Source organism: Lutjanus erythropterus, chromosome 10, assembly GCF_056507025.1.
Source record: "Lutjanus erythropterus isolate fLutEry1 chromosome 10, fLutEry1.hap2, whole genome shotgun sequence".
Classification (NCBI taxonomy): Eukaryota; Metazoa; Chordata; class Actinopteri; order Lutjaniformes; family Lutjanidae; genus Lutjanus; species Lutjanus erythropterus.
The window spans coordinates 37,844,004-37,870,572 of NC_139326.1; the positions used below are offsets into that span (position 1 = coordinate 37,844,004).

General features: G+C 40.3%; 1 protein-coding gene and 1 long non-coding RNA gene across 2 annotated transcripts; both read right to left on the reverse strand.

Annotated features, from left to right (window-relative positions):
• Positions 1 to 14,090: 14,090 nt before the first annotated feature.
• On the reverse strand, positions 14,091 to 15,016 carry LOC146320815 (uncharacterized). The gene is made up of 5 exons (XM_084729638.1): positions 14,809 to 15,016; positions 14,501 to 14,630; positions 14,341 to 14,415; positions 14,179 to 14,219; positions 14,091 to 14,145 (listed from the first exon to the last, which is right to left on the reverse strand). The coding sequence occupies exons 1-5, from the start codon at positions 14,861 to 14,863 to the stop codon at positions 14,111 to 14,113; spliced, it is 336 nt and encodes a 111-aa protein (XP_084585764.1). The 5' UTR covers positions 14,864 to 15,016; the 3' UTR covers positions 14,091 to 14,110.
• A 4,285-nt stretch (positions 15,017 to 19,301) lies between these two features.
• LOC146320816 (uncharacterized) lies at positions 19,302 to 20,144 on the reverse strand. Its single transcript, XR_014771510.1, has 3 exons — positions 19,936 to 20,144; positions 19,468 to 19,757; positions 19,302 to 19,346 (listed from the first exon to the last, which is right to left on the reverse strand). It is a non-coding gene; the product is annotated as an uncharacterized LOC146320816 (long non-coding RNA).
• Between the last annotated feature and the right edge of the window lie 6,425 nt (positions 20,145 to 26,569).

The window sequence follows — 26,569 nt, forward strand, 5'->3', positions numbered from 1 at the left end:
TGCCATCAGCCCTCTGTCCCCACCAGAGACGATCTCTTTTTGTCCTACTGAGAAGACATCAGAGTCCGAGGAGCAGCAGAGCCAAAAGACAGGTAAAACTGATGTTACTGTATTGTGATGATTTATTGTGTCAAAAAATAACATTTTTTTAAGGGTGTACTAGAAAATCATTTTTCCTCTATGTACCTTTAAATATTTCCCTGAGTGTTTTTATTACTGAGTTGTGGTAGTAGTTGTAAAACAGAATTTTAATCTAAACCAGGGACTGGTAGTGTTTTACTTTCAATGCATAACATTTTTCCCCACCATGTCCAAGTTGTGCTTTTAGTTTTTTTCGCCCCTGCCCCTCAGACAGCCCATCATGAAGATCTATTCATGCTGTGTATTTCAGGAGCAAATGACAGGAGCAAAGACCCAAAGCCAGAAGTGATGTTAGGATTCTTTGCTTCTACCAGCATGAACAGACTCCTTAACATCATGGGACATCACAAGAAATATTAATCAACTTTAACCAGTTATGATGCTGTTATGCAGCTGTACCATTATTTGTGCAGGTCAGATTTACTGGTGATAACAGCAAATCATTCATTCTATGGGTCACAACATTTTGGAGGCGCCAAACAGACTATTGTGGTTGAAATAAAAAAGTCAGGCACTATTTGAACTTTTTTCATCATTCTGTGACGACATGAGTCTGTGAACAGCAGGGCTCAGTGAGTCGGTTATCTGGTGAAGAAGTTGAAACTGATCCTCTGTTAGTAAATGATAAAAATGACTGTTGTCTTGAAAGGATAATGGTTAAGCTAAACTTACTACTAAGACATTGTTGATTGCTAACAGGCATAAGCCAGAACCCGAATCACTTCCTTCAAAACTCTTAATACAGTCAGCAAAACAGAAATGTGGCAATTCAGATTTGCCAATTAGCCTAACTTGCACGCAGAAAAGTCGCAGCCACATGGACATGGATCTGCAGCTGTGACATGTCTGTGAGAGGTCAGGAACTGTTGAACGTTTTTGTTACTATTTCAAGATGTTGATACCTTCACAGGATGGTCACGATTTTTAATTTGGGCTGACCGTTTCAAACTGCGTCTAGCAGACTTAACTTCCATTTTTTTTGTTGGAGGTGGCTGTGGCATGATTTGAATTGCATGGCAATTAAACTCACTGGGGGGAAAGTCAGGCTTTGATTCCTGTGCAGACGCTGGACGGGACGTGGCAGATGTGAGTGGGAACCGTCTGTGCCTTGATGTGTGCCCAGACTCACACTTGTCTTTTGGCACGCCGTCAGCGAGCGACTTGGCCTTGGTTTGAATAGGAGGCAAGCGTGTGTACCTTGGTAAGTCTGCTGACATCTTGACACTCCTCGGCTCATTTGCTAGCGTGTCGCTCTTCTCCTCCTCCTTGCAGATTTCCTCACCTACCTTTGATGAATTCAAAGTGTCTTCAGGAGGTTTAGATTCAATTTTCTGTGATTTTTTCTTTGTTGGAGGTGGCTGTGGCATGATTTGAACTGCATGACAATTGAGCTCACTGGGGGGAGAGTCAGGCTTTGATTTGGGTGCAGTCTGTTGCTGAGACTTGTCTTTTGACGTGTCCTCAGGGAGAGACTTGGCCTTAGTTTGAATAGGTGGCAGGCAGTTGTACCTTGTTAGGTCTCCATTCTCCAACTTGAGCTTCCTCAGCTCTTCTGTCAGCAATTTGTTTGTCTCCCTCTCCTTGTTGAACAAGTCATTGTAAGCCTTGGCACATGCATTTGATGATATCAACTTTTTGTTTAGGTCTCTTATATCCCATTTATACATTTGGAACTTCACTACTGTTTCATTCGGCAGCCAGCCCAACATCTCCATCAGGTCCTCAATCTTCCTGTCCTTTTCCTTCAGAAGACATCTTGTCTGAGCGATTTCTTGACTTTGAATGTCCATCATCTGGAGATTGGAGGGATCCCTTCTTATTCTGTTCCTAATTTTCTCTCGCCTCTTGTCTGAGATGTAAAGGTCATGCTTGAGTGTCTTGTTCTCTTGCTTGAGAAACTGGATGTCATCCATGTATTTGACTATTTGTTCTTTTGCAGACTGGAAATCATTTTTGAGGCTCGTTAGCTCCTCCATGTTGACCAGGGGCTCTTCCAACACATTGTCTTCTGGTGCCATCTCAGGCAATTCTTCCTTCGTAATGGGTAGTTCCTCAACAATAGAAGTTTGAATCCCCTGTGTTCTTACAGAATTACCTTCATTTACGATGGTAGACAGCTTGATTTCACCACTCTGATCTCTGATTTCATCTTTCAGTTGTTGAACTGTTTTATCCGTCAGATGTATTTGCTCCTGTGCCCTGAACAAATTGTCAAGGATGAGATCTTTCTCTACCCTTTGGGCTGTGGCCGGGAGCTCTAGCAGTCTGATTTTGTCCTCGAACTCACTAACCAAACTCTTAAGATCGACTATTTCCTTGTCTTTGGCCTCAGTCTCTGTGGTGATTGCTCTGTTTCTTTTTTTGAGTTTTTCTATTTCATGTTCTTTCAGAGAAATAAGTTGTATTAGTGTTTGTTTCTCCTCTTTCAGTTTGTTAAGTGAATTTGTTGTATTGTCTAACACGTCCATTAAAGTGTTAAAGTCCTTTTTCAGCACTTCAGAGTTTCTCTTATCATGGTAAGCATCAGTTCGGTATTTTGTAGCTTCACGAAATGTCTCCTTATACTTTTCTACATACTCTTCATATTTTTGTTTATAGGTTTCAGCTTGTGAGGTCTGGTGATTTGCAGTTTCTGTGATATCTAGAAGCTTCCCCTTTGTCTCAGTGAGTTCACTGTCAATCTGTCGCAACTCCCGAAACTGGTCATTTATTTTGTTGTAGGCATTGTTTAAATACAGTTTCAGATCGCTCACCAGTTCAGGCAAAGTCCTCTTTTCATCCTCAGTCAGGTGCTCATTATTTGGGTAGGCCAAGTTAAAGAACTCATTTTTCTTAATCGTCTCAATGTTTTTTGCGTGTTCAAGTTTCCGGTATTTGTCCGACATTTCCGCAATTCTCTTCTCTAAAACAACTCTCTGGTCCCTTTCATTCTCAAACTTATCACACATATCGCGTAATTCTTCTTTCAATTTCTCAATGGCTGAGTCCTTATTACAGACTATCATGCTTAGCGTTTCACACTCACGTTCTTTTTTCAAACACCTATTTTCAGCTACCAGATGTTTGGAGGCCTTTACTTTAAGCTCCATCAGTTGGTCATTCATTTTTTTATGAATTTTCCTCGCGGTGATGATTTCATTCTTGATTTCAGTCGCACTCATGAATTTCAGGTCACTGTTGTCTATATGATTCATTGTGATTGATCGTTAATATCACTCTAAATGAAATTACTCTACTTACTCTTACTCTATTACTCTCGTACTGCTGTACTACTGTATTACTGTAGTGTTTCTCTGTATAGGCACTTGTGTACTTTATATGTGGTCATTGCATTCCTTTGATGACATCACACTGTGATGACATCACATTCCAATGATGTCATCACAGTAAGCACTAACTGTACTCCTATCTATTGATGTTGTGATGTCATTACATTCCAGTGATGACATCACAGATCTATTCCATGGAATCATTTCCTGTTCCATTTTCTGAACATTCTTTTTTAATGTTTGTATTCAGTATTTTTTATTAATGTTTAAATAAAGCCTTGTGACTGGTCATGACACATGCACACACACACACACACACACAGGTGCACACAGACACACGCACGCACACACACACACACACACGTGCGCACACACATGCACACACATGCATATACACACACACACACACACACACAGGTGCACGCACACAGGTTCACACACACACGCACACACGCAACTGCAATTCCTGGTTCCTGTTCTGTTCTTATTGTATATATTATAGAAATATAAAGAAGGGTTGAAGGAAAACTAGTAATGTTTTATGTATTAATCTATTATATTATATTATATTATATTATAATTTTTATTGGGGTAACTAAATAAATAAATAAATAAAATAAACAAATAATCAGGTGAAAATCCTGTTATGCAGTTCCTAACCTGCAAACAAAGATTTGAGGATTGTGGGGACTGTTCTGTAGTTCTTTGGCAACTAAGGCAGAGTTTGTTGTTGCCTTCGGTGTCTTCAGAGACACCATATGCAAGTTTATCCGTAACACAGGGAGGAGTGAGGCACCAATTAAGCTATTATCTCCAATAGGGCCGAACGGTTTTGAAAAATGCAAATTTTACATCGTTATTCTCATTTTCATATCATTATGGTGTTATTTGTGCAAGGAGTTTTTTTTCCCTAAGACTGTAAAATATGTTGTGTGTGTATTCAACACAAAATGCACCTCATGCAATTAGTAAATTGCCATAGGCCATATTGCAATTTCAATAAAAATTTCATCAACTGTTCAGCTCTAATCTCTGACCTCACTCAACCGGCGTGAAATGGCACTCAAAGTTCTCTGTTAAATTGACATTCTGTTGACAGTAGCCCTAACGTCTTTGACACTTTGTCAGAGGCACTATGTTGGATTCTGTACAACACCAGCAAACCTCCCTTTGACTGCTCTTCATCTTTTGGATGAACTTTAGTGGTTGTATTTCCCTCGTTCCTGTCAGCTCACATCTCCAGTTTAAGAGAGAACATATAGGCCTGTCTACATGCTTGGAATTTTTTGGTATAAACCTTGATGGTTTGCTTATGCAAGCATCTCTGATACAGGACAAGCTGTTTTGCATCAGAGACGCGTATAAAAATAGATCATTTTCTCTATGCTAGGCCACCTTATCTTTGTTATACGCATCATATATCATGGTCATTCATGTGTATCACACTCACTAGTATTAGCTAATTCCATGAAATTTAAAAGACATCGTGGTCTTAGATGAAGGCTGTTGCTCAGATGTGTGGTTGTGGCCTTTGCATGTCATGAATGTAACAGCATTTCTGGCCTTCACTAGGGATGTGCATGATGTGCAACTGAACATTGCCACCCTCACTAGTCGGCACCAAAAATACTAGTCGGCTAAACTATTTATCTAGTCAGCAAAGTATTACTAGTCAGGGCTGTGGTCCCATCAGACAGCAGCCTCTCTTGCCAAGTGTGTATGGCCCACCCTACCCTGGATGTTTTATCAGCAAACCAGGCAGATGACAGCTTGTAAACAGCGTGGTTTGGCAGTGTTTTGACCTAGAAAATGGAAATACATTTACAATATGATAAACTTTATTGTCCCCATAGGGAAAATTGCCTCAGACTCGCTGTGTGCTGTGCACAAAAATGCCTAAAAACAGACTGCTCATGATTCGACTGGAGGGACTGGTCTTCATTCCTCCCTATCACCTACATGGCAGTGAGTATCAGACGAGCAAGCTTAGTTCTCTGACATAACATCTGTTTTGTGTCTCACATTGGGAATGCTCTGCGTGTCAGCATCAGACAGGGGAGAGACCTTCCCCATATAAAAGGGCCTGACACTACCCTACTTGCCATTCAGAAGCCTCTTCTTGCTACAAACAGAAGTTCTGAACCTCCCAAGCTGACTGACAATAGTAGCAATAAACCATGGAGCAGAGATACTCACCAGATGTATGTATTGTATGTTGGTCTCAAACATGCCCAAGCTGCCGTTGAGTCCATGGACGAGTAGCTGGTTCTCCCTCAAAGTGTTGTGTCACTGACTGGCTCGTCTGACAAATTTGTCCAGCAGCGACCCAATTATGACGTCCACCACAGTGGCTCCAGAGCTGATGGACCTCACAGAGGTGGTAGCTCCCAAAGCCAACACTGGGCTGAACTGGGGAGACCAGCTTGACGTCATTGAACCCCTCTTCTGCCTCTCCTCCGCTGTCTGCGTCTTGTCGGTTGTACTTCCACAGCCTCGGGGAGATCAACAGGTGGGATCGCTCCTGTGGACCAGAGATATAGCAGTGCGTCTCTGGTGTAACACAGTGGCAGCTTTGCTTCTGTGTGAGGAGTTGTTTGGCATGTGAAGAACAGTTCCCAAATAAACCGTGCCAGAAGCAGACCTTGTGCAAAGGCTGGAGCCTAGACGCCAGTAAACATTCTTAAACGTGAGTTGTCTGACTGAACTGTAGATCATTGGCTAAAATATAGACAAGACCTTGTGATAGTTCCAATAAATATGTAGTCTATAGCCTATAAAATATAAAATTGTTGAGTCTCATCTGTTTTGTTTTTCTGTGTCCTGAGCCCCTCCTACCAGATGAGCAGGACGCGCTTCATGCACGCAACAGTTTATTGAGGCAATCGTGAGCGAGCATGGACTGACAGACGATAACTGTGTGTAATAAAGCAGATACCTGAGAGTACAAACAGTGACAGAGAGAAACTAGATTTCAAAGCACAGAGATTCCATTTGAGGCAGAAGTAGTGAGAGCTGAACTTAAAGAGACTTTTAAAAAGGACACTGGTCAAGGTGTGGCCATGGTTGCTGAGACGTCCTTGCATCCTGCTTGGAGGTGGCTCGTCGGTCCGTCTCAGGCACAATAAAAGCGGTCATGGAGAAGCAAATCAGCATGATGTAGCTGGACTCATTTTTCTCCTCCAGTCAGCAGTTAACACGAACAGAGAGTATAATTATCTTGTTAACTTTGCGCTTCATGGTTGAATCTGCCCCAAACATGTCTGATAAGATACCCGGCCTAAATACAACTGCAGGACAATATTTATTCAGTTTTCCAAAATGGCTCCATCGTGCCCCCTGCAATATTTCAATGAAGCAGCCCCCACAGTATTTCATCAACATGTACAGAAATCAGTCAGCACATGTATCATGTCCAGATGTACAAAAAAAAAAAAAATTGTGATTAGATTGACTTCAAAATTGATGTGCCTTGTAGACTAGTTTGTGATCAAAAGTTTTGATGTCTTCTCACGAAGCAGGAAGTTACTGTAATTTGAGTGGAAATCTGAGTCCCTTCATGATCATCAGAGATACTCACCAGCCCAGGGCTAAGAATATGTAGTGTGAAAAGCCCTTTAGTATCCTCAGTTTCCAAGTGCATACTGGGTGTTGTTAAGAAAAGGTAATAGATCACAGTGGTAAACATGTAACCTGACATGACAGCGGATTTGCTACACAGAACCACCTGGGAAGTCGTCCTTAGAAACTGGTTGGAAAAGGGCAGGCACTTTCAAGAAACACTTGGCAGGTGACTGGACAAACCATCTGTCTATCACATGTAACATGGGCTAAGCAGTCAGATCAAACTCTTGCAGAAGCCGGTCATGGATGCTTCTCGTTGTCATCACACCTTAAACCACACCTGCAGCTGCCAGTAGTCCCTCCTAGGACGCTGATTGGCTGCACCACTTTTACTATGTACACAAATGGATAAGTTGAAGCCTGGCAAGATGGATTCTCACCTGATCTCATGAATTGAGCTGCCTTGCAAAGCAAGCTCCAGTGTTTGGAATGTTTTGCAGCCATCAAATTCAGAATGAGTGTATATTTTCAAAAACCAATAAAGTTAATCAGATGAACATTAAATTTCTTGTCTTTGTACTGCATTCTGAATATAAGTCGATACGTTTTTGCAAATCATTGTATTCTGTTCTTAATTATGTTTTACACAATGTCCCACCTTTTTGGAAGAGGGGTTGTCGATTTCTGTCTCAGTGAATCAAATGATACCTCAGTTAAAAACTCTATGACATTAAACATTGTGTTGAAAGAATTTATTGTCAGGGAGCTCTGTGGGTGCAAAATACACATGAATACTAAATTAGCAACTTGTCACAGGATAATGTGTTGTTGGTAATTTTAAATTTTACATCCACATGCTTGAGCAGATTGGATGCTGAGTTTTTATAAGGCTGGGACTGGCACTCTGGCCATTCTGCCAAATGTCAGATGTTCCAGTTTACCTGGTGAGTCACGAGTTGCGTCTGTTGTTCAGATGAAACCATAACCACATTCAAACCGGGTGAACACCATTTTTTAATCTTGGCTGGTAACTTTAATCACTCTGTAACTGTAACACGGTGCTGGTTGGTTGTCTGACAGCCTGGGCAGCTCTTCATTCTTAAGGTGTTATTATCCCCACCACGCATGAGTCTGCATGTGTGTGTACATACATGTAAATGTGAGTGAACAACGGACCTACAGCTCGTCCACAGCCAATCTCAAATACCACTGGATTGATCAGCCTATTATTTTTATGCACATTAATGATAAAACCTTGAAAAACCTTTTTCATGGCTCCATGCCGGCGACAGCTGTGGCTGAAGGCACTATATTTTCAGGTCATCCCATTCTTGTGAACCTGATATGTCAAAATGTTCGCATAGACTCATAGATGATCTGATTACACTTTGGAAGTTAAAGGTCACAGTGACCTCACTAAACACATTTGTGGTCATAAGTTATGATTTCAGATGCTAATTATGACAGAAATTCACACAAATATAAAGACCAGATGATAAAGTGATGATGACGTTTTATATCCAAAAGGTCAAAGGTCAACTTCACTGTGATATAGGGATGTAACAATTCACTCATGCATCTGATACATTGTATTTTAATGTGTAAGACACAAGTGCATCGGTTCAGACGGCCTGTATCGTTTAAAGGCTGGTGTCTCCTCTTCATTTTCTCAAAAGAGACGACAGAAGTGACATTGTACCGCGTCACACCACCAAACTTTCACAACATGCAAGCCTAGAATGAGTTTGTGTTTTATAATAAAGATGAGAAACGCTGCTGCAGATCATTAATGTAAAACGTGTCTGACAGCAGAGAACAGAGACACGAGTCTGACCCACAGAGACGTCATGTCACTGTGAGAGCAGGTAACACAGAGCATCACTGTTCCTCCACACTCATCAAAACCACAGCACTCTTCATATGAAACAGAGCAGCACATCATCTTACTGCAAAAATACTCATATTTGAAACAGTTTGAAAGTTTGTTCACAGATTCTCATTTAGGCTACAGGATCTCATTTACACATGAGACTCATAATAAGATGTTAACACCAGATATATCGTTGAACATGTATTGAGACATGAATCGAATCAGTCTCAGTCAGTGAGATACACCCCCCTGTGTAATATGTGACATTTCCTTATTAAAACATCTAAAAACACCTGTCAGAGGCCTCTGTTATATATAAAATTATGGTAATTAAACTGGTATGCCGAAATTACAGAACTATATCTATAAAAATATTGTTTTAAAACTCTTTCTAACTCAAGTGGATCTCAGAGTCTGGACCGCAACTTTATGATTTTAATTATAGTTACAGTTACAGTTGTAGTTGAAGTTACAGTTGGCCCTTAATACTTAGAGCAGACAGATCAATAGTAATTTGGGAAATTGGTGAGTGATGAAAATTTAAAGCCCGCCTATGCGTGCTATCTTCTGATGAAAAAGCACAGACTTTGCGCTTTGACCAGGTTTTAGCTGGTCACAAGCACAAGTGGTTTTTACTGCAATGCACCGATCACAAGATAGGAAACGTGCCAGGCCAGGCCTCATTTACACGGCACACCCCTAAAAGACTTCTGCATAGGATACACCAGTGTATCCTCACTCTGAGCTCCTCCAGAAGCCTCCTCTCTCCTCGTCTCCTACAGGTGCATTTAAGCAATTGGAAAATCCTTCATCATGGCGGAGGGGAAACAACTTCCGGGTCGACGAAGGAGAGAGGAGACAACGAGGCAAAATTCAATGTAATGAAAAGCACCCACACACACTGTGGCACGTAACAGCCTGAAATCAGTTGAAAAATAAAGGTTATCTAAAAAAAAACACAGCTCCCCAGTTAACATGTATTTGTTCACAGGCCAGTCTGGACCTTTTTCAGTATGGTGCTGACGTTCACAAAAGATCCAAAGACCAATGCAGCGTCTACTTGTAATATGCCTATGCTTCAGACTGGTTTGTCCCCTGGTTTGATATTAAAAGGGAACCTGAACACTGCATCCAGCATCTTCGTGAAGACTGTGCTATACTGGTTGGATGGGCTGCTGTTGAGAGATTGACACAAGGAGAGAGAAAATAGCAGTGTGATAAATCACATTATCATATGGAAATGGTTTGGCCTTTAGCTTTGATTGAGAGTCACTATCAGTGTGGGAAAATAACTTTTTAACGTGTGAGAATGTACCAGCCACTGATAGTAATGTTTACATCTCGTTCCTCACAGTTGCTTCTCATGTTCTGTCAGGCATGAACTGATTACCTGTCCTTGAGCACACAGCTGTCTCACACAAGCACATTCCAACCCTCCTGATAAGCACTTTAGAGTCATTCTGTCCCAACTGGATTCATTTTCTCCCAACCTCTTTGTTTTCCTTACCCTATAGAAGACACTGCAGACTGATTATTAGTTCCTTTAATGCTCTGTGTGACTGTGCACTGATCCTTTGCAAAGTTCTATTAAGACACCACAAAGACAATTTTGGTCATGGTATGTGTCTTTATTTTCAGATTTTCCACCACATCACATAGGCACCTGTAGCAGCATGTCTCTGTCAGCACTGCGCTCCTCTGCTGGCAGCGTTCAGCTCTCAGGGTCAGTCTGGGGTACAGGCAGTTAAAGCCTAACCAGACATTTAGAAAGGCTGCATCCTTTGTAAGCTCCATAAACATTACATATTTTTTTCCCCACCATTAGTATTAGTATTATGCATATACTCTATAATTTATTAGGCTACCATGATAAGACATGACACGTGAAAGGACAACATTCTGATGATGTGTTATGCACAGAAACATTTTTCTAACTGTTTTTCATTAAAGCTACAGTAGGTAGAAGGTCAAAAAATGGTTGATTGTTGAGTCTCATTTGCATTAAGTTTCACTTTCTGTGTCCTGAGCTCCTCCTACCAGATGAGCAGGACGTGCTTCATGTATGCAACAGTATATCGACACAATCGTGAACAAGCATGGACTGACAGACGATAACTGTGTGTAATAAAGCTGATACCTGAGAGTACAAACAGTGATGGAGAGAAACTACATTTCAAAGCACAGAGATGAAGTTTGAGGCAGAAGTACTGAGAGCTGAACTTAAAGAGACTTTTAAAAACATCCTTCTCTCTGCTGTCCTGAACACACAGGAGCTCAGTATCACAACAGACACTTGTTCGAGGGGGAGAAAAGGAGGCCGGTCACGGTTTGGTTAATTGTCGGCGAGACATCCCTGCATCCCGCTTGGAGGCGAGTCTGGCTCGCTTTTGCCCCGCTCCACAGTCGGTCCATCTCAGGCGCAGCATAGCACGATAAAAACGGCAATGGAGACGCAAGTCAGTGTGACATGGTTCGACTCAACACCGCCAAAAGCAGCAGTGGATTAGCCCCATGTGTGTTTGTGTGTCAGTACTGACCTCTCTTTACTCTCACAACGTGCTTTTCAAATACATTTTTCCTCCGGTCACCAGTTAACACGAACAGAGGGACTAATTATCTTACTGTAAACAACAAGGTCGGCTCTCCCCCGTGTTTGCTGCTGCACACAGGTTAACAAGCCAATGTGAAGATAAATCCACCTTTTAATCCCAAAAATAAAAAAAAAATAAAGGCTGAGCTCTAGTTTGGCCGGTCTGTGATTTCTCCAAGGATCACTGCTGCAAAGGCTGACAATTGGTAATAAAAATAAATTTGTTTTTAATCCCAAAAGTTTAGAAGACAAATGCTGAGCTCTCATCTGGCCAGTCCACCGTGTGCAATTTCTACGAGGAGTTGAGATGCAGGAGTGAAAATAAATCCACATTTTTTACCCAAAAAGTTTCAAACATACACTCAGCGCTCCCCTCCTGCCAGTATTGATTGATTTACAATATCCTGAAAGGTTATTATAAAATAATTTTTCAAAAATACCAAACAATGTTGCCTACCCTAGCTTTAAGTTAATTTTAAACTAATGATGTAATTTGTGCAAGTAGCCAAGATGTGCATGATATTGCAAATAGTCTCGCACAGCCAGACCTCTCTCCACGACGCTCAGTGCTGGACAAAGACTCCACTGTTTTCTGCTATTGAGGAAAAAACACCCTGGTTGGTTTAACACCCTGTTGGTCTTATGATGCTAAAACTATGACAGCTTATGATGTTCAGACTGCCCTTCTAAAGGTTTAACAGTCTTAGCTAAGGAGACTCTGAGAAACAGCCCGTAAGCTATAAGGTACAGCGTGCAATGCACATAGCACTAACTAGGGTCTGGGAAACTGGGACCAGGATAATCCTGATCTATAATAATAAACCTGTTGGATTCAGCAAGGTGGATGTAGAAACATCCAGTGCTCGTTGGATGTATATAATCATTATTTTATTCATGTTGTGCATAAGTAAATTGGATCCTGCCTTAACATTATCATTTTAAATTAAACAATTAACCAATAAACCAATATTTTCAATTAGATCACCAAAAAACTCCAAGCTGTTGTGCAAAACCAAGAATTTCACATTTCTTCCACTGAAGGCACAATGTGTAACATAATTCTAGTATCATGTTTCATAATATCACTAAAGGATGCGAGGTTCCTCACTGTGATTGAAGACACAAGTAGATGAGTCTGACCCTACAACTGAGGGACCATTACTTCACTGAGGGTCTTTTGATCAATAAAGACAGTAGTATGCATTTTCACATGAAATGTTATTTTGACCAACAGATGGAGGCTGATCCAAAGACTCCAAATCCACATTCTATCATCCTGATCTTGTGATATCTAGATCAGAATGATCCTATTTGAACCAGGACAAAACCTACAAGATCAGTTTTATCTGGGATAGCTACTAAAAAAGGTTACAAAATCTGGTTAATTCTGATCTAATTTAAAAGTTTTAAAATGCTGGTCCCAGCTGATTGAACTTTGAACAGTTCCTGTTTGAAGAATCCCCCATTCAGGGAGACAAAGGTAAAAGACATCTCGGATCACGTAGATACTCTTGAGACCTGAAAAAACAGTCATTGACTTTATTACATTCATTGTGTCTTTAGTATATGAAGATATTATTGTAGCCAGAGGTTGCAAAAGAGGTCCATTTGTTCTATGGTCCTCCTCCCGCAGCTGCAGCAGCATTGCAGTGTTTACTCTCTGTCAGCACCCAAACACAATATATGAGGATTATCAACACGTGGCACATGTTTCTGTTAGTAGAGGTCATGTAAGTGTCATGGCCATGTCAGTGCTTCCTGTTATCTCACAGTGTTTTCCTCTGTTTTTCTCTCTCCTCCTGTGTCTCCCGTCTGTCTTTGTCTTTGTCTTATGAGCATGGCGTTCCCTCTCCGGTCTCCTGTCTCCTCCCCACCTGGCAGGAATCATCTCACCACCAGCTCACCTGCACCCTGTCAGTCCTCCACTTTGTCACCCCTGGTTTCCACACTTCCAGTGCCGGTTCATTCAGTCTGCTATGTGTAAGAGCTCAGGCTTAAAGCGGTCGTCAGTGATCTGTTAGCCTTTTGTTGCCTCTGAGCTGATGGTGTTTTTTTCCCTGTGCTTCAGGGCCACGTTTATCTCCCTGCCTGCCTGTGTTCAGACTGTTATCCCTCTGCCATCTCCAGCTTCAGTGATCGATGAATTTGAGATCCAGTATTTTTCTGATCAGGAATCTGACATGGAGTCTATTAAACAGGGTGGAAATTAGACTGACTTTAAATATTTGACACTATTAACATTATTCTAATGTGCTTCATGTGTCTATTTTTTGGAATTATGATGGAATAAAATGTTGAAATATTAATTAGATAAATTTTTGCCATGTATTTTAGGTAAGTTGTTGCATAATTCTTCTCTCTTCTCATTCTCCTTAACCAGCCTGAGTGACCTCCTCTAGTTTATGTCGTGTTAACATGCATGAACGGAAACAAAACACACAGCACTTTGAGTCAAATCGGTTGTGTTTTATTTATAAAATATAATAAAATAATACAGATAATAGAATAATACAGACTATTTACTTGATATGTACATATGAAGACCATTTAAGTTATGAGAACACTGGCCATTGACAGCAGTTTGATCACTTTTATATACACATTGTATTTACATAAAGACAACAATGATGAGGAACTCCCTCTATCACAACAACAGTGTTTCAGTGCAGTGTTGGGGTCCTACAGCCTGGATGTCGTGTGGACACTTGTTGAGCTTGAAGCTGATGTCGTGTGGACACTTGTTGAGTTTGAAGCCGTCGTCTTGCTCACAGCTCCGTTCTTCTCTTGTCTGAATCAAAAAATGACACCGTCAGTAAGAAGCAGAGATCTGAAACCGTAATATCTCAGTAATATTTCACATTGGAGAGCCCGAGCATGAACACTGTGTCATGATGTCTGGCTGATCTTACCTGTTCTTCAGAATGAGATGTCCCAGTGGTGACTGTGGATTCACACATTTCTCCTTATTTGACGTCATTGTGATTCTGAGAGAGAAGAAAGAGGTTTGTTAGAGAGAAGCCGACCAATGACGTGTCAGGAAACGTGTCTTTATTCAGCTCATTTACTCACATGATCTCTGTACGAGGACAGAAGACAGTCGGATCATGGACGACTGGTCCCGTCTTGATGAGGTCTTTGGAGACCCTGCCGCTGATGTAACCGTTTGAACATTTGCACTTATTGGATCTGACCTGTTGCCCTGTGGGAGGAAAAGACACAACCTTATTATCTGCTGATCATCTTTCAGATCAATTTATGTTGGTTCTTAAATGCAACACGCAGCATTTACAGTCATGTTAACATACAGTAAGAGGAAAGATGAGTATATTTATATTGAGAGTGGACCAGAAGGACAAGATCATGACAGGACACAGTACCTTGTACACTGAAGACAAGCAGGCAGGTGAGGAAGGCGATGACAGCTGAGTTCATAGTTGTGTTTGTAGACAGGTTCTGGATCACACTCCTCTGTGTCTGTCTTCAGTCTGGACTCCTGATGATGTCCAGCTCACAGGATCACTCTCTTTTATACACTGGAGGAACACCCACACAGGGCTGCTGTGCACTCTGGAAAAATGCTTCCACTTTCCTGTGTCCGTTTCACTTTCCCTCTCCTTCCCTTTTCCTCTAAAAAGCCTCTTTCACAGAAACACAAACACAAAGCTTTGGCTCAGAGACTCATTTTAGTGTACAGATAATAACTTGCTAATAATTGTGTTTGCTGATGAACATTAGAATCAGTCACAGTGAAGTTGACCTTTGACCTTTTGGATATAAAATGTCATCATTGTATCCTGTTAGATATCTGAATGTGATTTTTGTCATAATTAGCACATTAATTCTAGATTCATGGCCAGTGCATGTGTTGTCAAATGAATACAGATGTTTTCTTAGTTTACGTGTGTTTTCTTAGGTTACAGTGCAGTGAGCTCCACCGTAATATGTTTATATAGTGCATGTTTCATACCAGTGGCAGTTGGTCAATATAGGGTGCCACCCCATCTCTCCCCACAACGTAAAGCTTCAGTGAAGAAGACTTACTTTGAAATATATACTGTGTATTAATTAAATGAGCAATTAAAATGTTGTGTAGTTGATGAATAAAATGTACAATCTGCAATAAAATGTGGTGTTAAAAAAGCGTTGTGTTATCTTAAGTTAGAGGTCACGTGTTTACAGCTTTGAGCATAATTTTTTCACCCACTGACTCTTGCTCTAAGTTGTACATGTGCAGTTCAATCCTCTCAATACAAGAGACAGGAGCTTGGTGGCACACAGAACCTGCACCATTCATCTGAACACTGCTGATGTCAACCTCTGGGTTGGAATCATGAAAAAAAAAAAAAAAACTTTCTGGCAATACTCTGTGCACCATTATTTTATCGTTTTGTGCTGTTTGAGTTTGAGCTCCAAAAAGATTCTACTTCTTAATGGAATACCCCTCAGCTGCACTTCCATCTGAGCCTTTTTGGTAAGGTTGGTTAGAACACTCAGGACAGAGTGAGGTTTTTTTCTCCTCAGAACAAGTTAGTTAGTTTTGATTTTTAATGGATTATAAAAAAAAAAAAAAAAGGTATGCAACTTCTCTTTACAATTTTCTCTTGGTCCCACTATTTGATTGTATGGCGAGGGAGGGGGGGGGGGGGGGGGGGGAGTGAGCCAGACACAACCAGGGAATTTCATAAGAGGCAGAGACATGTCGTCAAATAAAGCAAAAGTTTTATTTACAAGAATAAGCTAAATTAAAGTAATGAGCAGAGACTGGAGCTTCTGGGAAGGAAGAAAAAGATTAATAAGCAAGAAATAACAAAATGAATGCAGTGGATAAAGTTGCTTTATTACAATTAATGCTAAAAACAGTGAATGTTACAAAAACTAAGTCAGTCCAACATATGCAAAATAAAGAAACTAGTGAAGCTGAGAAGAGGCTACTTGTTGAGAAGCACACTGCTCATCACAGGTGGAAACAGCAAACATCACAACAATGATGTCAGACGTCATGTGATCTGATCACGCCGGCGTGATCATAGACACCTAAGGGTTAAGATAACCCACAGACCTTCTTTTGAGCTGTTTCATGTAGGAACTACTTTGCCACAACGCAAGATTACTTTTAATTTCATTTTCACATGACAAAGTCCTCTTATAGGAAACACTTCCCTTTTCAAGGAAATATGCATCTGGTTACAGTTTGTCTCTTTAGCCAGGATTCCAAAAGTATGTGCAAGATTTAAAGGAGCCATTTGAAACTTTGTTCTGAATGAGCAGACAGCCTTCCCTCAACAGTCTGAAGTCATGATGAAGTTTTTTTCTTTTGCAGCATATCATTCTGGTATAGTTTTGTTCTTCAGGAGGAATGTTCTTATTTAAAGGACCAGTGTGTAGGATTTAGTTGCATCCAACACTGAGCCTGCACACTGCAAACACGTCGCCTAACCCTCCCCTCTTTCATGCATGTTGAAGAACCTGGGTTGAAGATCACAAAAGGCCCTCTCCAGAGCCAGTGTTTGGTTTGTACGGTCTGGGCTACTGTAGAATCACGGCGGTGCAACATGGCAGCCTCTATGGAAGGACTTGCGTCCCCATGTAGCTATAAAGGCCTCATTCTAAAGTCATGAAAACACGAAACTTATTCATGAAAACATACTTACAAATAATATATTCAATTGCTGTGATATTGCTGCCAGTTGATCCCTTAAATCTTATACACTGAACCTTCAAAAGTCTCCTCCTGCTTCTTTTAACTGGCTAATGTACAGTATAACTCACTCTAACTGTGGCTGGGTAAATGTGCACACAGGCTCATTATATCTGAATTCAAGAGGAATCTTACCTCGTGGCAGGCATTAAGAAAAACTATAAAGAAATAGCTGAACATCTCTCTGACGGTCTTGTGAACTTATGCAGGTCATACAGAGGCATCAGAATTAAACTGACACTGTTTCATTACCAGTTAAAATGAGCAATGATGAGCAAGTAATTATAACAAGATACTTTTGCATGTATTTGTGTCCATCTCTGGTGGAATGTTTGGATATCCGTATACTTTTGGCCATGCACAGTACGTATAGACTGCTGCTGAAGGAAAGCATACATTCATTATTCCCACCAGACAAACCTGGAGGAGATCATGTAATCGCTTCCCTGAGTGCGTGCGGGAGGGAGTGATTTTGTGCATGATCACTGGAACTACAGTTTGTCTGCAGCCAATCTTGAATATTACTGGAACAATCATTGTTTTTGTTTGTGTACATTCATGACTGTAAGCTGAAGGACCTCTGTGAATCAGAATGTTTAATAAACCTTTTAAAAGACTTTTATGTCTGTATGGTTTTATTGCCAGAGGCATTGTTTTTTCAGGTCATCCCATTCTATCTCAAGAATATTCACTTGGACTCAGAGATCTGATTAGATTTTGGAGGTCAAAGGTCAAAGGTCAAAGTTTAAGGTCACTATGACCGCATGTCTGTCCCCTTTTTGTGAACATGGCACTTTAACTCCACACATATGACCGGTAGGACTCATGGATGAACTGATTTGATTCAAATCTCTAGGTCACAGTGGCCTTACTAAAGACATTTTTGGTCACAACTCAATATTTAATATGCTAATTATGACAAAATTACTCACAAATATGTGAGATAATGATAATGAGATGAAATGATTAGATGATGACATTTTATATCCAAAAGGTTTAAGGTCAGCTTCACTGTGACATCATAATGTTCAGCTATCTGTCAGTCCTCTGTAAAAAATAGTCTTTAATGGCCCTTTTCCATACACAGAGCTGGCCTGGCTCGACTCGGTTTGACTCGGCCCGTCGGCCCAGCACAGCAGGGATTTGCATATCCATTACAACAGGACTACCTGCTTGAAAGTGTGTCTTTTACATGAAGATGAGCTTGAGGATGCTTGAGTCGAGTGACTGTATCGTGGTGGATAAACTGTACAAACATGTCTCTGGGATAAACAAACTGTTTCCTCAAATTTGTCACAGCGAAGGTCCCCTTTAATTTCATTATTTGAATGAAGCAGCACAAACAGGAAATGTTTTCATTTGAGGGTTTCATCAGTACTAATTTAACACAAGTCCAACACAGCCATGTCAGAGCAAATATGAAATGGTAAAATAATGCAGATACCATAAAGATTCTGTTAGAAGACACAGAAGTACTGAGAGCTGAACTTAAAGAGACTATATGAAATGTCTTTGTCTCTCTTCTCCTGCACACACGAGTATCACACCATTCACTTGTTTGAGGGGGAGAAAGGGGTCAGCCGTGGCCGGTGACATGTCATCACACCTCGCTTGAAGGTGGGTCCTTCAAAGTCTTGGAGAGTGGAGACAAAAAACTGTGAGGTAGTAATTATATTTTTTGACTGGTCTGTTTTATACGACTGCTGACGGCTGACTTCTCACTCTTCTTATACGACCACTATGGGCCACAAGTGATCAACAACTGCTTCAGTTTGACATCTTGTTGTGGTGGCATTGCAGTAGGTGCTTCACTGTCTGCTGCCTGGTGTGGCTCTGCACTCTACTAATTGACCTCCTCTAGTTTATGTCGTGTTAAAAAAAAAATACAGAGCACTGAAAGTCAGATCAACTGTGTTTTATTTATAAAATATATACAAAGAATAGACTATTTACTTGATATGTACATATGAAGACCATTTAAGTTAAGAGAACACTGGCCATTGACAGCAGTTTGATCACTTTTACACACTCATTGTATTTACATAAAGACAACAATGATGAGGAACTCCTCTATCACAACAACAGTGTTTCAGTGCAGTGTTGGGGTCCTACAGCCTGGATGTCGTGTGGACACTTGTTGAGCTTGAAGCTGATGTCGTGTGGACACTTGTTGAGTTTGAAGCCGTCGTCTTGCTCACAGCTCCGTTCTTCTCTTGCCTGAATCAAAAAATGACACCGTCAGTAAGAAGCAGAGATCTGAAACCGTAATATCTCAGTAATATTTCACATTGGAGAGCCCGAGCATGAACACTGTGTCATGATGTCTGGCTGATCTTACCTGTTCTTCAGAATGAGATGTCCCAGTGGTGACTGTGGATTCACACATTTCTCCTTATCTGACGTCATTGTGATTCTGAGAGAGAAGAAAGAGGTTTGTTAGAGAGAAGCCGACCAATGACGTGTCAGGAAACGTGGCTTCATTCAGCTCATTTACTCACATGATCTCTGTACGTTGACAGAAGACAGTCGGATCATGGACGACTGGTCCCGTCTTGATGAGGTCTTTGGCGACCCTGCCGCTGATGTAACCGTTTGAACATTTGCACTTATTGGATCTGACCTGTTGCCCTGTGGGAGGAAAAGACACAACCTTATTATCTGCTGATCATCTGTGAAATCAATTTATGTTGGTTCTTAAATGCAACACGCAGCATTTACAGTCATGTTAACATACAGTAAGAGGAAAGATGAGTATATTTATATTGAGAGTGGACCAGAAGGACAAGATCATGACAGGACACAGTACCTTGTACACTGAAGACAAGCAGGCAGGTGAGGAAGGCGATGACAGCTGAGTTCATAGTTGTGTTTGTAGACAGGTTCTGGATCACACTCCTCTGTGTCTGTCTTCAGTCTGGACTCCTGATGATGTCCAGCTCACAGGATCACTCTCTTTTATACACTGGAGGAACAACCACACAGGGCTGCTGTGCACTCTGGAAAAATGCTTTCACTTTCCTGTGTCCGTTTCACTTTCCCTCTCCTTCCCTTTTCCTCTAAAAAGCCTCTTTCACAGAAACACAAACACAAAGCTTTGGCTCAGAGACTCATTTTAGTGTACAGAATGGCTACTTTGTAATATTGTTACATGAGGGAATAAATTCAATAAATCATATTAATTCATTTATCATACTTGTATACAACAAAACAGTTTTGCCATTCCAGTGAGTCCAGACTCAAATTGAGAAAACATGCTTCCACATTTTTCCTCATTCTGCAAGAAAGAACAACATTTCTGAGAGTTTTACTTTTTTGTACAATTGCTAACATAACTTACAGCAAAACCAAAGCAGCTTTGCATTTTTATATACATTAGTTAGCCGTGCATTGGACAAACTAAGCAACTCTTCTGTCACTTTGAATTGGTCTTTAACATGAAAGACATGGTGAAAATTGCTGCTGAACAGCTGCTGGAGGTTTTGTCTGTGCTTTCCTCAATCGCCACACAATATGAAAACTTGCTTTGTCATGTAACTGATCATAAATATCAGTTGATAACTTGCTAATAATTGTGTTTGCTGATGAACATTAGAATCAGTCACAGTGAAGTTGACCTTTGACCTTTTGGATATAAAATGTCATCATTGTATCCTGTTAGATATCTGAATGTGATTTTTGTCATAATTAGCACATTAATTCTAGATTCATGGCCAGTGCATGTGTTGTCAAATGAATACAGATGTTTTCTTAGTTTACGTGTGTTTTCTTAGGTTACAGTGCAGTGAGCTCCACCGTAATATGTTTATATAGTGCATGTTTCATACCAGTGGCAGTTGGTCAATATAGGGTGCCACCCCATCTCTCCCCACAACGTAAAGCTTCAGTGAAGAAGACTTACTTTGAAATATATACTGTTTATTAATTAAATGAGCAATTATAATGTTGTGTAGTTGATGAATAAAATGTACATTCTGCAATAAAATGTGGTGTTAAAAAAGCGTTGTGTTATCTTAAGTTAGAGGTCACGTGTTTACAGCTTTGAGCATAATTTTTTCACCCACTGACTCTTGCTCTAAGTTGTACATGTGCAGTTCAATCCTCTCAATACAAGAGACAGGAGCTTGGTGGCACACAGAACCTGCACCATTCATCTGAACACTGCTGATGTCAACCTCTGGGTTGGAATCATGAAAAAAAAAAAAAAACTTTCTGGCAATACTTTGTGCACCATTATTTTATCGTTTTGTGCTGTTTGAGTTTGAGCTCCAAAAAGGTTCTACTTCTTAATGGAATACCCCTCAGCTGCACTTCCACATTTACAAACATATCTGAGCCTTTTTGGTAAGGTTGGTTAGAACACTCAGGACAGAGTGAGGTTGTGTTCTTTTGATTTTTAATGGATTATTTAAAAAAAAAAAAAAAAGGTATGCAACCTCTCTTTACATTTTTCTCCTGGTCCTACTATTTGATTGTATGGCGAGGGGGGGGGGGGGGGTTAGGTTTTGCTTGGATTGATATGGTGTAATGGTGGTGTCAATGAGGGGAGAACAGAAAGTGAGCCAGACAGCTCATAAGAGGCAGAGACATGTTGTCAAATAAAGCAAAAGTTTTATTTACAAGAATAAGCTAAATTAAAGTAATGAGCAGAGACTGGAGCTTCTGGAAAGGAAGAAAAAGATTAATAAGCAAGAAATAACAAAATGAATGCAGTGGATAAAGTTGCTTTATTACAATTAATGCTAAAAACGCCTCAATATAAATTCTAAAAACAGTGAATGTTACAAAAACTAAGTCAGTCCAACATATGCAAAATAAAGAAACTAGTGAAGCTGAGAAGAGGCTACTTGTTGAGAAGCACACTGCTCATCACAGGTGGACACAGCAAACATCACAACAATCCTCAAAACAAAAATGGTGCCATCTATGGTGTCCCAGTGCAATTACTGACATGCAAAAGTGAAGGGACCTCATCAACGGGTGGCTAGCCTCCCAACAATACGACTCTCTGCTCCTGAAATAAAGAAAACAAAGTATCCCAGTTGGCTTAACAATAATACAAACTCAACTGGACTCTAGTGACTCAATAAGGGAAACTATTACAAAATAATAAGCAACTGGGGAGAACTAATCCACAATAATGGGCAACTACACTAATGGGCAAAGCAAATAAAGTAACAATAGTGGGCAAAACACTAAACTAAAAGTGAGCTAAAAGGGCAAAACCGCAGAGTTTAAAAGGGGGCAGGTGAACCGAAAAAAGGGCAAACCAAAGTTAGCCAGGCTCACCGGCTACTTACCACCTCTGGTGTGGGGCTCCTACCAGATACAGGTGAGCAGGAGGACATTCATACTCTGCACCTGGCCAGGTACACATATCACAACTGCTAAAGCAAAAAACAACTAACAGGCAGTACAGGTAAAGTTGTGCACAAAGGGTGTTTTGGCACATACCTGGAGCAAAAAACACAAAAGAAAAGCAGCACGGACAGAACAGTGAAAAGGAGAGAACAAAAAACAGGTGCCTTATAATGACTGGCCCTGATTAGGAGGTTGGCTTTGACAGGAGTCACACCAAGGCTGTGTTCACTCACTGCACATGTTCTCCTGCACTACTGGGAATATTCCCACCACTATCACAAAAAAAGCTGAAAAACATCACAATATGTATCCCAGTTTTTTTTCTCACATCAGGACACAAGGGGAGCAAAACAGCATAGAGTCATACAGATGGAGATGGCATTATGAGATAAGTAGTATTCTGTGTTTATAAAGAACAAACCATTCTATAAAAAAGTTTCAGATATTTGTGTAAGTGGATTTAAACCATGTGCAAGTGAATTTTTTTCCTCTGTTTAATCAAGTGAGTGATGAAACATCTCATTTGTGCTGATCAGGCTGAATAACTGCAGTTTTTTCAGTTTCATTTCTGAATTTCTTCCCTGGATCTTTCCTCTTCTTTGTGGTTTGTGGGAAATCCCTCAAATCAGACAACAGGATGTGCTAAAAATGACCACGGATGTAGACTGAATATGTGACTCCCGTTGGTGTCTGTACAGTGATGTTACAGCCTCTAACTGGTGGTCAGAAAACATGATGTTCTCTGTGCTGCTGGCATGTGAAGTACCTCGTTTCATGTGACATCGTCTTGTAATAAATTTCCACTACGCCTGACGTGCATATGGAAACACTGCATGAACAGAAGATGCAGTTTAATCATATCGATTTCAAGGAACATCACACAGATTTATTGATATCAGCAATTTCTCCATGAGGTGGATAGAGCCCAGAGGAATGTTTGAGTGATTAAATTCAGAGTAGAATACGATAAAATGTAAGACAAAATAAAGCAATGTATGCACTTATATACTTATTTGCATACACACATATTGACCGAGGCAATAATTTTGTAGTGCATTTCTCGAATTAGCATCAGGTTGAATGTAAACAGCAGCAATAAGATAGTGATTATAATAATATTTCATATTATCATAATATAGTTTACATCTTCACATAAAAAGTTGAACATCTGGGGAAAATTGTCCCAGTTAGTGTGTCCCAAAGCCCAAAATGACGTCCTCAAATGTCCTGTCTTACTGACATCCCAAAGATATCGACTTTACTGTGAGACAGAAGTAAAGAAACCAGATAATATTCATATTTTAGTTGAAATCAGAGAATTTTGACCTGAATTTGGATAATTTTCTTAAAATTTGGTTTAAAATAATTAATTAATTATCAAAATAGTTGTTGATCAATTTAATAGTTGACAGCTAATCAATTAATCATTGAAGCTCTTCTATTTTTCTATGATATTGACAATAGTAAATCGTCCAGATTAAAATGAAACTTTGGCTCCTATCTCCCAGTTTTCATGTGCTTATTATAAAGATATTTATATTTATATGGTCAGATGTCCATGTCTCTTTGGACTGATAAAGGACAAAACTGTGAAAACGAGTGCAGAAGTGATTTTTTTTGGCAGCACTGTCATCTAATTCTGCAGCAGTTTGACAGCAGTCAGTGCTCACATGTTGAGCAGTGTTTGAACTGACCCACTACTTGTATTGTGTGTTTTGAGCATTATGTTCACAGCTGACTGCTGGCTGGATGGAACTGGTTCCCATGACCTTGTGCACATAACTCTCTCTGTGTGTGTGTGTGTGTGTGTGTGTGTGTGTGTGTGTGTGTGTGTGTGTGTGTGTGTGTGTGTGTGTGTGTGTGGGTTGAAGTGTGCATGTGTCTGTGGACACACTGTGTATTTTCAGGTCACTGTTGTTTGTCAACTGTGACTGTGTAAATACAGAATCCTCCCCTCGTCCTGTTGGAGTTCCCCTCAGACACTAGCCAGGAGTAGCTTTAAAGGGACACTTCACCCCAAAGTCAAAAATCCCCCTGGCCTGTAGTCCCCTATTTATCCACCTAGATTTTTTGGTGTGAGTTGCAGAATTTTGGGGATATCAGCCATAGAGATGTCTGTCTTCTCTCCAATATATAACTGTCACTCTTTGTATGGTGCACCAAAAAGTAAATATATTTTAAAAATTCAAAACCAGTGTCTCTTTCCAAAAGTCATGGCTTACTTAAGATAACCCACAGACCTTCTTTTGAGCTGTTTCATGTAGGAACTACTTTGCCACAACGCAAGATTACTTTTAATTTCATTTTCACATGACAAAGTCCTCTTATAGGAAACACTTCCCTTTTCAAGGAAATATGCATCTGGATATCCGTATACTTTTGGCCATGCACAGTACGTATAGACTGCTGCTGAAGGAAAGCATACATTCATTATTCCCACCAGACAAGCCTGGAGGAGATCATGTAATCGCTTCCCTGAGTGCGTGCGGGAGGGAGTGATTTTGTGCATGATCACTGGAACTACAGTTTGTCTGCAGCCAATCTTGAATATTACTGGAACAATCATTGTTTTTGTGTGTGTACATTCATGACTGTAAGCTGAAGGACCTCTGTGAATCAGAATGTTTAATAAACCTTTTAAAAGACTTTTATGTCTGTATGGTTTTATTGCCAGAGGCATTGTTTTTTCAGGTCATCCCATTCTATCTCAAGAATATTCACTTGGACTCAGAGATCTGATTAGATTTTGGAGGTCAAAGGTCAAAGGTCAAAGTTTAAGGTCACTATGACCGCATGTCTGTCCCCTTTTTGTGAACATGGCACTTTAACTCCACACATATGACCGGTAGGACTCATGGATGAACTGATTTGATTCAAATCTCTAGGTCACAGTGGCCTTACTAAAGACATTTTTGGTCACAACTCAATATTTAATATGCTAATTATGACAAAATTACTCACAAATATCTAACAGGATGAAATGATTAGATGATGACATTTTATATCCAAAAGGTTAAAGGTCAGCTTCACTGTGACATCATAATGTTCAGCTATCTGTCAGTCCTCTGTAAAAAATAGTCTTTAATGGCCCTTTTCCATACACAGAGCTGGCCTGGTTCGACTCGGTTTGACTCGGCCCGTCAGCCCAGCACAGCAGGGGTTTGCATATCCATTACAACAGGACTACCTGCTTGAAAGTGTGTCTTTTACCTGAAGATGAGCTTGAGGATGCTTGAGTCGAGTGACTGTATCGTGGTGGATAAACTGTACAAACATGTCTCTGGGATAAACAAACTGTTTCCTCAAATTTGTCACAGCGAAGGTCCCCTTTAATTTCATTATTTGAATGAAGCAGCACAAACAGGAAATGTTTTCATTTGAGGGTTTCATCAGTACTAATTTAACACAAGTCCAACACAGCCATGTCAGAGCAAATATGAAATGGTAAAATAATGCAGATACCATAAAGATTCTGTTAGAAGACACAGAAGTACTGAGAGCTGAACTTAAAGAGACTATATGAAATGTCTTTGTCTCTCTTCTCCTGCACACACGAGTATCACACCATTCACTTGTTTGAGGGGGAGAAAGGGGTCAGCCGTGGCCGGTGACATGTCATCCCACCTCGCTTGAAGGTGGGTCCTTCGAAGTCTTGGAGAGTGGAGACAAAAAACTGTGAGGTAGTAATTATATTTTTTGACTGGTCTGTTTTATACGACTGCTGACGGCTGACTTCTCACTCTTCTTATACGACCACTATGGGCCACAAGTGATCAACAACTGCTTCAGTTTGACATCTTGTTGTGGTGGCATTGCAGTAGGTGCTTCACTGTCTGCTGCCTGGTGTGGCTCTGCACTCTACTAATTGACCTCCTCTAGTTTATGTCGTGTTAAAAAAAAAATACAGAGCACTGAAAGTCAGATCAACTGTGTTTTATTTATAAAATATATACAAAGAATAGACTATTTACTTGATATGTACATATGAAGACCATTTAAGTTAAGAGAACACTGGCCATTGACAGCAGTTTGATCACTTTTATACACTCATTGTATTTACATAAAGACAACAATGATGAGGA

Coding starts and splice junctions, on each gene's coding strand:
- LOC146320815 (XM_084729638.1), bottom strand. CDS start 14,863: ATGAACTCAGCTGTCATCGCCTTCCTCACCTGCCTGCTTGTCTTCAGT. Junction 14,220..14,340: donor CATCTCATTCTGAAGAACAG/GTAAGATCAGCC, acceptor TTTTTGATTCAG/ACAAGAGAAGAACGGAGCTG. Junction 14,146..14,178: donor GAGCAAGACGACGGCTTCAA/ACTCAACAAGTG, acceptor CATCAGCTTCAA/GCTCAACAAGTGTCCACACG.